Genomic DNA, 12,454 nt, shown 5'->3' on the forward strand with positions numbered 1-12,454 from the left:
GTTTTATCCAGATCTGTTATCTTTTTTTTAAATAAAATTTAATTAAAATGTTGTTTATTACTTATATGTTGAAGCATAATTTATTATTAAATTAAATAAACACTACAATTATATTAGTAAATTCTACTCAAGACAACCGCAATCAACAATGCTTCGCACGCACACACAAGGAATATAACAAAATTAACTTGACATATTACATACAGTACATTGAACATAATAAAGGACATTTAAATATATATTTTGAAAGATAAACAATTATTCAAGATAAATTTAATATTTACTAATATTATTTATGTTTATTTTCTTTAGCTTTGTTTTTTTTGTATTATATAATAATACATAATTAGTTCAGTCGTAAAAAATAACCTAAAATATATTTATCTCAAAACATCTCGATTGGTTTGAACATTATGACGTCATAACGACTGATAATTTTCATTCATTAATATTTTGACACCTATCTCACATTATCTAGGATTAAATAGTTGCGAGTGTGAAATCAAAATCACTCTTTCTTAGCGTGTTACAGTTTTATGATAATTTATTTATAAATAATTATAAGGACCGTAAACCGTAACAACCTGTGAATGTCCCACTGCTGGGCTAAAGGCCTTCTCTTCTCTTTTTGAGAAGGTTTGGAGCTTATTCCACTACACTGCTCCAATGCGGATTGGTGGAATACACATGTGGCAGAATTTCGGTGAAATTAGACACATGCACGTTTCCTCACGATGTTTTCCGTCACCGTCAAGCACGAGATGAATTATAATCAGAAATTAAGCACATGAAAATTCAGTGGTGCTTGCCCGGGTTCGAACCCACATTCATCGGTTAAGATTCACGCGTTCTTACCACTAGGCCATCTGGCTTTTTATAAGGATATTATAAGGACACGATAATCAAAATAATTACAGATGTATTTAATTAGATATAATAGTTCTATTGACTGACGAAATCTTGCGTAAAAGCGGTAACATTTACAAACACTCTTTACAAGTAAATATTCTAAGTGCATACTTACTGATTGCTCTGACATTTCAAATCTAACTTATGAAAATAGGTTAATAGTATATAAATCATTTTTAAAACGAGCTATTGCATACAATAATTCATTTCTGTGCTATTTTTTGTTGAGTTCCTATGTATGAAGCCAATATTAGATGTAGAATCAGATCTCTGTCCGTCATCTTAATTAAGCCAACATGTAAAAATTTTAATCCGAAACATGACCTAATGACCTCAAAATAACAGACATTGCAAGTTCAATGAACCCTTGAAATAAAAAATAATATACTCTATTGATTTATAATTTATTTATTTTTTAAATTATTTATTGCGCTGGAAAAACTTGGATATATTATAGTACTATGTATTCTTTTTGTTTTGGAAAAAGCCGCATTTCTTTACTTGACGTCGTATGTCTAAGCTAAATTGGACTTTGATTCTATGGGTTAGAGTAGATTGTTCTCTAATCTCAAGCTTTGTGGTCAAACGAAAGTATCGTTGTCATGCTGATAATATCATTTCAATAACTTATATTAAACTAGCCGTGTACCCGATCGGATATCCTAACGGAAATATTATTCAGGAATCCACCAAATGATCTTAAGTATTTGAGTTTTTTGTTTACCTACATACTCTGGTTTTATTTGGTCACGATACATTTAGTTTGTAATTCTGCTAATAAAAAAAATGTTTACAATGAATTACCTATAAGACAAGTAGATTTGGGAGTTAGTCCGTTATTAATTACAACTTTTACAAAAACTTACTAAACGAAGCGAGGCCAAAAAGTTAATTTAAGAATGAATGAAATACTATTTAACAGAAGTTACCTAGAGTAGAAGAACTACTAACCTAGGTATACACCCTGTACCAAAGATCTTGACTACGTGATTAACCGTAACAGCCTGTGAATATCCCACTGCTGGGCTAAAGGCCTCCTCTCCTCTTTTTGAGGAGAAGGTTTGGAGCTTATTCCACCACGCTGCTCCAATGCGGGTTGGTAGAATTCACATGTGGCAGAACTTCAGTGAAATTAGACACATGCAGGTTTCCTCACGATGTTTTCCTTCACCGAAAAGCACGAGATGAATTATAATCACAAATTAAGCACATGAAAATTCAGTGGTGCTTGCCCGGGTTTGAACCCACGATCATCGGTTAAGATTCACGCGTTCTTACCACAGGGCCACCTCGGCTTTTTTTGACGTGATTAAGGAACACATTAATTGTTTGGTGCCATACCTTAGTGCTAGGCTGTGTAACAAATACTTAACAATAACGAATTGTTTCGAATTCAAGTATAAATTACTTTATTTTAACAATTAAATAAAGTGTTTTGAAACGCCGTTTGAAATACATTATAAAATGTACATTATAAAATTATTTTAAACTGAAACATTTATTGATTTTAATATTTTTAACATTAAAATGAAGAACTTACGTAAAATTCCTTAAATCAGCCTTTTCAATTTAATTTAATTTCTTAAGGGAAGAATTTTGGAATAAAAATGAAAAGAATCCTATCAATACTTTTTGTGTTTATTCTTTTAGAAAGACGTTTATATTACAATTTTTTTTTAGTTTTCGAATCAGAAACAAAGGTTTCTTTATTTTTTATTTATCTTATAGATAGGCCACGTGATGGTCACGACCATAGACATTCGCGTTGTAAGAAATATTAACCATTTCTTACAGCGCAAATGCGCCACTAACCCTTCAAACCGGAACGCAATGATAGTAAGAAGTGCAATACTTTGATGGAATATGTTGGATGGTACCTTTCTTGCTACCACCTAGTAAATAGACTATTATTTTGCCTATTGAATCGTCATGGACTGAATTGAATGTACTGAACTGAATTGACCAGATAAGTATATAGATTCTACAGAGAGGAACCGGCTGGAAGCCGAGTGGTTTTAATCTAATGAAACTGTTGTTTTTTATTATATTAATATTACAGTATCGTATTATTTTTTACATATGATCACATTATATACTTCTATAAAATTATATTATACGCTTATCATTTATAAATAATCACAACTCCGGATATCACTATCAATAATTAATTTCGATACCAATCATTTACGATCACTGATCCGGTTTGACATACATATATCAGATTTTTGTGCTCTATTCCGACAATATTTCTAAAAAATAGAACAATTCCAAGATGCATATATGATATTCCAAATGAATTCGTAAAGACGTATTCATTTCAAAAATAATTTTATTAGTATAATCCGCACGCGATTAGAAAGGGATGCGAAATTTTGGAACTGAGACGTGCGGTTTGCCCGATAGTGCGTGCGTGCGATAGCAGCGTCAGCAAACTCGTTATGATGCTCTCGGACGTTATTATTTGTTTAGTAGTGTAGATTTTTGCTAGTTGTTGTAATTTGCTACTGCACTTTGATAGAGATTTTATATTGTATGATTATTGATTAAATTAAAAATAAATGATGAAAGTGAGGCAACATTTTGGAATGTCAATCACGCAAAATAATTTCAGCGAGTCAATTTAAGCAGCGAAAACATCACCTACCTCCGATTTGTCGATGATGTCGTCACAACCACTAAGATTCCAACCAATGTGTCTTAACTTCCACTACATTCAGTGACAAAATTTGAACACTTAGCTCGTATTAAAGAATAAAATAAAAATGAGATTGTGCAAATAAAACCGAATTACTGACATAACTTACAAAATTAATTGACTGAAATGGCAGTGGGTTGATCTATGTCAAATGAGCAATGGCCATTAGAGCAGACGATTCCAAAAGTAAGAAACGCGGATTCAAGCACGTGGACTGATGACCTTGGAAGTTTGAGAGTCAGAACCTTTGGTATAACTTAGAAAGACTTATGTTCAGCAGTGTACCGCGACAGATTCACAGCAGTAGTAAGTAGTACTCATAGATTTAAATCACAATAATCGTACTTTTTGCTCCTGGTCACGCCTGATTGTTGTGTTGGTCACGCCTGGTCACGCCTGATTGTTGTGTTTTGTATACAAAACAAGGTGTGAGTATGACGGAAGACATATAGTTCACTACACTGTAATCAAAAACAGCATCTATGTAAGTACGAAATGATGATCAACAAAGATAAGTCGGTGGCGGACGATAATAATTTATCAACGAAATTCACTCTATAATAAATAGGACGCTAGAACGAAGTTGTTAATCGTTCCATTATCGTGGTGATAGTATTATAAATATTATATGCCTGTGTGACGGGAAACAGTGCTCTTGGTTTTTATTATATATTTGGTAAGGAATTAATTTCATTTATATATTTCGATAATTATTTATTTTAGTTTTTTGACTTTCATTTTTAATTTTTTTTTGTCTGTTTTTGGAGGTTGAATATTGACGAATTTCTTTGCTATTATACGGTAACTAGTTCTAAATAAAATATCATCATTTAAAAATATATCTGTCTACCTTTTATTAGGATATATTTGGCTTGATAAATTACTGCAGCCTCTAAGTTGTAGAAATATGCAAAAAGCTTAGCTTAACAATGTTATAATATTCGATTAATAGTTCAAACAGAGGATAATATTACAGTCAATAAGCATGCTGTTTAGCTACTTATTTATCTCTATCAACTTGCATTTATTCGACGCTAGCATAATTAATACCATTTGTGAAACAATTGTGGTTTATGGATTCGAAATTCGAAATCCAATGGACACAAATATAGAACTCAAATGCTACAATATTACGTAAGCTCTGAGATTTGTGTTTAAAATAAATCTGCTCGTGATTTGCAAAGAAAGTAAATTTACATTTGTCAGAAAGAATTTTCCAATACATAGTGAACCGTGACGGGACGCGACAATGCCGCAATTTCCGTAATCGATTTCTCTTCTTAACAGAAGAGAAATCTATGCACCGCTGGCCTCAAATCATTTAAAATATTAATTATTTATCAAAAAGGTACATGCAGACATAATCAAAAAATATATTGTTAAGATTTTGTAATCATTTATTCTTTATCGGAATAATCAGTCTATATTAAGCGATTGGAGACGATATTCATTGAAATTACATAATTGAAACGTTAATTGATATCCTAATTACGTAAACTAATTAACCTAGAATGGCGAAGATTTGATTTAATAATTATATCAGAATTATTTAAAAAAACTTTTATTCAAGTAGGTTTATAAAATAACTTTTTAATCGTCATGTGTAAGTATTAAAAATAGTCGGAAATCATAGGAAGGACATTATTAATAATTAATAAATTATGTTTCAGAGCAACAATCACTATGATCATGAAAACGACAGACAAATACTCCCCTATTTCCGATTTTTACGCCGGAAGATCAATCTTCATGACTGGAGGGACTGGGTTCCTCGGAATTGTATGTTTATCATTTTATTATTTTTATATATATTTCTATTCTTATTTATATAAGTATATATATATATTATATATATATATATATATATATATACTTATATAAATAAGAATATGTAATATAATAGCCTGGTAATGACATATTACTTTGCTAAAGCCTCCTCTCCCATTTGAGAAGAAGGTTTTAAGTTTCTTCCACCACGCTGCTCCAATGCGGGTTGGATAGACATGTGGCAGAATTCCAGTGATGTAAGACACGTGCGGGTTTTCTCACGATGTTTTCCTTCACCGCTGCTAAGTATAAGATGAATTATAAACACAAATTAAGCATATAAAAATTCAGTGGTGCTTGTCAGGTTTAAAACCGTTTATGTTTCTTGTGTTCCAATTATTGGGCCATCTGATCAGATATCGAATCAATAAGAATAAGAAATAGTTATTTGTACTCTTTATTACAAAATTCCCAAGCAGTGTTTCATTATATTGGAGCTATACTATGCCGTTAATGTGAAACTTGACTAACAGTTAAACACTTTTTTTTAATTCTAGATTAATAAATTATTATTTTAAAAGTTGACAAACAGCAGTACTTAGTATTGTTATGGACAGGGTTGAAGGGTGAGTGAGTCAGTGACAGTCAGCCACAAGGGACATAACATCTTAGTTCCCAATGTTGGTGACGCATTAAAAATGTAAGGGATGATTAATATTTCTTACTGTACCAATGTCTATGCGCAGTGGTGACCGCTTATTTACCAGTCAGCTTATCTATATGATTTTTTTTAAAAAATGATGTTTTTTGTTTATTCTTGATGCTTATGTGTTATTATTGTTTTATTTTTAAGGTTTTAATAGAGAAATTATTATATGGATGTCCAGATATCGGCAATATATATATTCTTATACGAGAAAAGAAAGGTGTGTCCCCCGAAGAAAGAGTTAAAAGCCTTATAAATAGCCCTGTAAGTATTAAAGTAATATGCATATATTACTTTAATTGTACATTAACCGTATCATAATATTCTTGCTTTATAAATAAAAATAGTATGAGGTTTTACTTATTTAGTATATTAATTACATCATTTATTATATTCCCTTTTTTTTCAATTCGAATCGAACATATTCTTTTTATAAAATTTGAACAATCGAATTTACACAATTTAAATTCAAGAATATAATAATAATCGATACACAATAGTTATTACAATTTATGTATTGTTTTAATCTTTATTGTTTTTTTTATAGATTTTCGAAAGGCTTAAAGCTGATAAACCAGAAAATCTAAAAAAAATAATACCAGTTATTGGAGACCTAACTGAACTAAATCTTGGAATAAGTACGCAGGATCTGCAAATATTGTACGATGAGGTGTGTATATTTTGACTGTCAAACTTCTTAAATTCTAAGTTGCATACAATTTAAAAAGTAATGTTTGCTAGTGTGCGTAGTATGAACGGTGAGATGCATCTGTGTGAGTTTATATATTCTAAAGTTAATAATATCTAATTTTAAGATATTTTTCTTCTATTTTTAAACTAAAATATTTTATAGGTGTCAGTGGTGTTTCACTTAGCAGCCACTATTAAGTTCAACGAACCACTATCGGTAGCTGTGAAAATTAATGTTGGAGGCACTGAGGAAGTCATTAAAATATGTCAAAATATGAAAAATATAGAAGTACGTATAAAAATACCCATTTTACTTTTCACTTTATTTGAATCACCACTTTAATACACTAAGCAATTATTCTACCACCATAAAGCAATGCTTTTTAATGCTGTATTTCGATTTGAATGGTGGGTGAACCAGTGTAATCACAGGCACAAAGGTTATAATATCTTAGTCTCTAGCTGGTGGGGTGTTTGTAGTATTATAGGACAGATTAATATTTGATTTAATTACCAAACGAAATTCTTAAAAAAAAATTAAGTGTGAGTTGAAAAATAATTTCCTATGATTTCCAGGTGTTTGTCTACATGTCAACGATATTTTCAAATACCGACCACGAAAGAAAGACCATCGTTGAAAAGTTATACCCAAGCCCGAAGCACATGGATGAAGTCTACAGAATGATCGAGGAAAATGATCCAAAGGAGACATTCAGCCCGGAAGTTTTATGTAACTATAATTCAAGTATTTACTTTACACATATAAATTCAGATATAAATTTCTTTATAGGTGGTTTTAAATTTCTCGAGAAAGTCATGAACATTTACTTAATATTATATTATCTTTTGTGGAGTAACTTGAGTTAATTACATAAATTTGTCACGAAAGCGAGTCAACACAAAAGTTTACAATTTCTCTTTGGAAGAAGCGAAGCATTATATGCATTTTTACGATTAAATTATGTATCAAGATAAATCAATTTATTTAATTATACAAAATTATACAACGAAAAGATTGATATATTTTCAAAAATTGTAGCAAAAATGCGAACTGTTTAAATCAATTTTCAACCAGAAATTCTAATTCTCTGGAATATTGGACCTAATTTTGAAGGATTTTTTAAACTGACGAATATTTCAATGGTTAAATTCTGACAATTTTCTAATAGCATATTAATATAGAATCAATTGCAACTTCCGAAAAGAAGTTTAATATATCAAAGTCCAGTCCAGTCCTAGTACACTAATATAGTTCAACAATTTAAATTATTAATGGATGTCACCTTAGTAATAAGATCAATATTAAAATTATGAAGTACATACTAAATATTGTTATAAGTTGATTCAATTAGTTGTTTTTAAGATAGACGTAAAATATAATTACTTTATTTTCATTGTACATCGTGATTTCAATCTTGTATGATTTGATTTTATTTGATGTCTATTTCTTTATTTAAATGTTTTGTGTGTGATAAGAAAGCCTATTTAGTTACTCTCTTGATTTTTTTATATCTATTTAATTTTTGGTTTAGTAAATAATTTAATCAATCTCGTATTATAGGTTATTTATAAGGATTTTTATTTCACAGGTGGACGTCCAAATACATACACGTTTACAAAGGCACTCGCGGAAAATGTCGTTGCCGAAAAACGTGGTGATCTGCCTACCGTCATGATACGTCCTTCCGTGGGTAAGATAATCTGCTAATTTTTTTTTTAAATATGTTCGTCGCTAGACCAACTCTTCTAGTAAAAAAATGGAGATAGATAACTAGTATATACTAAATGCATTTATTTATTACAGTAACTCCAATTAAAGATGAGCCTGCGAAGGGATGGATTGCGAACTGGATGGGCCCTACACCAATTTTAACTTTATTAGCTAAGGGTTGGATCAGAGGGTTGTACGGAGAAAATGACTATACATTCGAGATCATCCCCGTAGACTACGTTGTCAACATGACAATAATAGCCGCTGCTAGACACAATAGGTACGTGGAGATTCAATCACTTTTAATATTTTTCAAATATGCCGTTTAATAGATAGCGAATTATCACCATAGACATTTATCAACAACAGAAGTATTCTTTTTGTTTCAAACAGTAAAGTTTTGTTTCTTCTATATCAATTCGTAGCACGGTAATTATGAGAGCCACTTGGTGCCTATGCATCAAGTAAAATAACGGTATCTCAATCATCTACTGCAGGGCAAAAAGCTCCTCTACTCTTAGAGAGAACGGCTTCGAGCCTAATCCAAAGCCGGAATTTCATCTGACATATGCTGCTATCCTCACGATGTTATCCAAATTTAATAACTGAATCGACGGTGGAAATGATACACAATGTTTGCTACATCCTTCAAAATTTTTAATCTAATGATATCGACTGATCGACCTTGGTCGGTAAGCATTGACTGTAAAAAGTAATTAAGTAATGTGATAAACATATTTTTTTTAAAAAAGCTGAGTAGACCCAGTGGTAAGAACGCGTGAATCTTAACCGATGATCGTGGGTTCAAACCCGGGCAAGCACCACTGAATTTTTATGTGCTTAATTTGTGATTATAATTCATCTCTCAAATTGTGCTTTACGGTGAAGGAAAATATCTTAAGGAAACCTACATGCGTCTAATTTCACTAAAATTCTGCCACATGTGTTTTCCACCAACCCGCATTGGAGCAGCGTGGTGGAATAAGCTCCAAACCATCTCCTCAAAAAGGGAGAGAAGGCCTTTAGCCCAGCAGTGGGACATTCACAAGCTGTTACGGATAAACATATATATGTCGGTGACCCGTGTCTACGTGCTATCAGTTTTATTATAAAAAATATAATTTTTATTAAAAATTGTATTCACGATCTAATGAATACACCTGTTTTTAAATTTGTGCAATTTTTCGTTTATCAGGTCTAAGGAGCTGTCAATATATCATTCGTGTTCCACTGCGGATAATCCTCTCACAGTACTCGATGCTAAGATCAATTATTTGAAAGAAAGTACAAAACACAATTTCAGTAAGTACATAGATGTGAAACTTCTTTTATAAAATATAATTTTGTCGTTATTTAACTACGCAAAGGCCTAACATAAATTGCCTTAAATTATTAAAAATTACTTTATTTTGCCATATGATATCAAATAAATCTTTTTTTTAGATGAATTACCTTTTCCGGGATTGATTTTCACAACATCTCATTGGCTACTATTTATACTAGCATTCATCTTTCAAACTATACCAGCCTATTTGGGGGATTTAGTTTTGTACCTAAGCGGAAAACCTATAAGGTAAGATTTTTTTCTAGAATATTTATTTGTAAGTTCAATTTGAATATTTTTGTTAAGCACAAAACGTTACAATAATAAAAAAATAATGAATAATTAATTATATTTTATAAGCTAATTCTACTACGCTGCTTCATTGTAGGCAGAATTACATTACGATATATTTCTTTTTCACTAAGCCTGAGATTAATGTGAATACAATTTAACGAATGGAAGCAGTGCTTAAACCCGTATTATTCAGATTCACGTATTCTATCCCCAGTATCGTTTCTTGGCATATAATATTATATATTATAACAAAGACAGACCGATTTTGTTATATCTGTAATAAACATGTTTTTCCTTTTAAACAGGTTCATAAAAATGCTTAAAAAGCTAGAAATATGTGTATCAACGCTCAGATACTTCTCATCTCGATGCTGGGCAATGAAAGCGTCGCGTGCGCAGGCTTTGATATCAACTTTAAGTGAACAAGACAAAAAGAAATTCCCTTGCGACCCACGTGATATCAATTGGGAAGAATACATGGCAACGTATTTCAATGGAGTCAACAAATACTTAATAAATCGTAGTTAAACCTTAGTTTTAGTTAGATTAAATATATTAACTAATTTAATTTAGTATTAAATAGTTTTTAGTTGTAAATATTTTATATTAATAGCTCTTTATTATATTAAGCTGTAGAGTTTGTTTGTTCGAACGCGCTAATCTCAGGGTCTATCAGTCCGATTTGAAAAAACTTTTTGAGTAAAAAAATGTCTATTTATTATAAAATAGACTTAATTATAACATCACGCTATGACCCACAGGGGTGTAACGTTTAACGCGGGAAATACCGCGCGGAGCAGCCAGCAATGTACAGTACAGATGTAAGATATAATATATATACTGTCTTGTAAATTTAAAATGTTTTATGATAAAAAATATGTCTAAATATATGATGCAATTATCCAAATGTCTTTTTTTCTTTTAATTTTTTTAACTAAACCGTGTTTTATAATTTATATGAAAAACATTTCTTGATCTTCATATATAAAATAATTATTTAATTTTGTTAAAACTATTCATAAATATCAAATAAATTTAAATCTTTAATTACGTCTCAAGATTTTTTATTGTAATTTTTAAAATTTAATATAATAAAATACAATTGATACGTTCAAACAAAAGATAACAAAAATGTACACATTAACATTATTTATGTATGTAAAAATATCCATGCAAGTATCCCACTTTTTTATCCAATTAGGATGAAGTCAAAAAAAAAGGTATTACTAAAGTAGAGGGGTTATATTAGCCTTCTAGATTAGACGGATATAGTTAGTTTATTAAGTTATTATTTTATTAATGACTGAAAAGGATTTAATTTATATAAACGGTTACGATGGAATTTCTGTTATATAATTTATTTTTAGGCAATTTCTGTTTCACTTAATTTTCATAATGCAAAATAAAAAACAAAACAAGGATATGACCGGGGCGATCATTGCGTTAACATGAACACTTTTGCTTTAAGTATGCTCTTCTAAATGACAAATATTACTAAGAAATATTTGAGAAAACTTAAATTAGTTTAATATTGATATAATATAATATCCTGAGACATTTTTCACACACGGCCATCTGATCCCAAATTAAGCTTGTACAAAGCTTGTGCTATGGAAACCAGACAACTGATATACTACATATACTACTTTTCTTTTGTAAATACATACTTATATAGATAATTACACCCAGACTCAGGACAAACAGACATGATCATGCACACAAATATCTGTCCAGGGTGGGAATAGAACCCACAACCTTCGGCGTGAAAGGCAAGTATCTACCAACCACGCCAACCGGCTATATATCGATATAGTTCCGATAAGTGTTGGTAGGTAACTAATTTGGAAACAATTTTCGACAAAGTGCTTTTTGAATAGGTGCTTCTAGATGTTAAAAAAAAAATGTTCTTAATCATAAAACTGACTTGGTTTTACGGATATTACAACTTTTTCTGTGACAGTATTTTTTAAATTTTACGTTTTTGGTGGGATTATATATTAATCGATAGCCTTGTCCAGGTCCATTTTTGGTGCATATATCCAGTCCTTAATAAATAATGATGGCTGGTGAAGAAAACAAAAAATAATAATTAATAATATATTTTATTATATTAAAAATATTACATAGAAAATTGCTAATTAAATAGTAGAGTCATGTAACATTTTGTACTTACTATAATTAGTTTAACGTCATTTATTTTTATTTAATAAATTTTATGGTATTTATATCGATGTTTAATTTATTACATAATATAATTTCTCGGTTTTTTTATGTTATTGGTAGACGGAGCACGTAGGCCACCTTTAGACATTAGCGCTGTAAGAAGTATTGACTATTCCAATGCAAGTGCATTGGCAA

At 30.5% G+C, this 12,454-nt stretch overlaps 1 protein-coding gene across 1 annotated transcript; it reads left to right on the forward strand.

Moving 5' to 3' along the window:
* The first annotated feature begins 5,287 nt into the window (after positions 1 to 5,287).
* On the forward strand, positions 5,288 to 10,624 carry LOC126771412 (putative fatty acyl-CoA reductase CG5065). The gene is made up of 10 exons (XM_050491279.1): positions 5,288 to 5,383; positions 6,225 to 6,341; positions 6,625 to 6,747; positions 6,931 to 7,056; positions 7,344 to 7,497; positions 8,357 to 8,458; positions 8,572 to 8,758; positions 9,674 to 9,780; positions 9,922 to 10,051; positions 10,402 to 10,624. The coding sequence occupies exons 1-10, from the start codon at positions 5,288 to 5,290 to the stop codon at positions 10,622 to 10,624; spliced, it is 1,365 nt and encodes a 454-aa protein (XP_050347236.1).
* The last annotated feature ends 1,830 nt before the right edge of the window (positions 10,625 to 12,454 follow it).

The sequence above is a fragment of the Nymphalis io genome, chromosome 10 (assembly GCF_905147045.1).
Source record: "Nymphalis io chromosome 10, ilAglIoxx1.1, whole genome shotgun sequence".
NCBI classification, from domain to species: domain Eukaryota; kingdom Metazoa; phylum Arthropoda; class Insecta; order Lepidoptera; family Nymphalidae; genus Nymphalis; species Nymphalis io.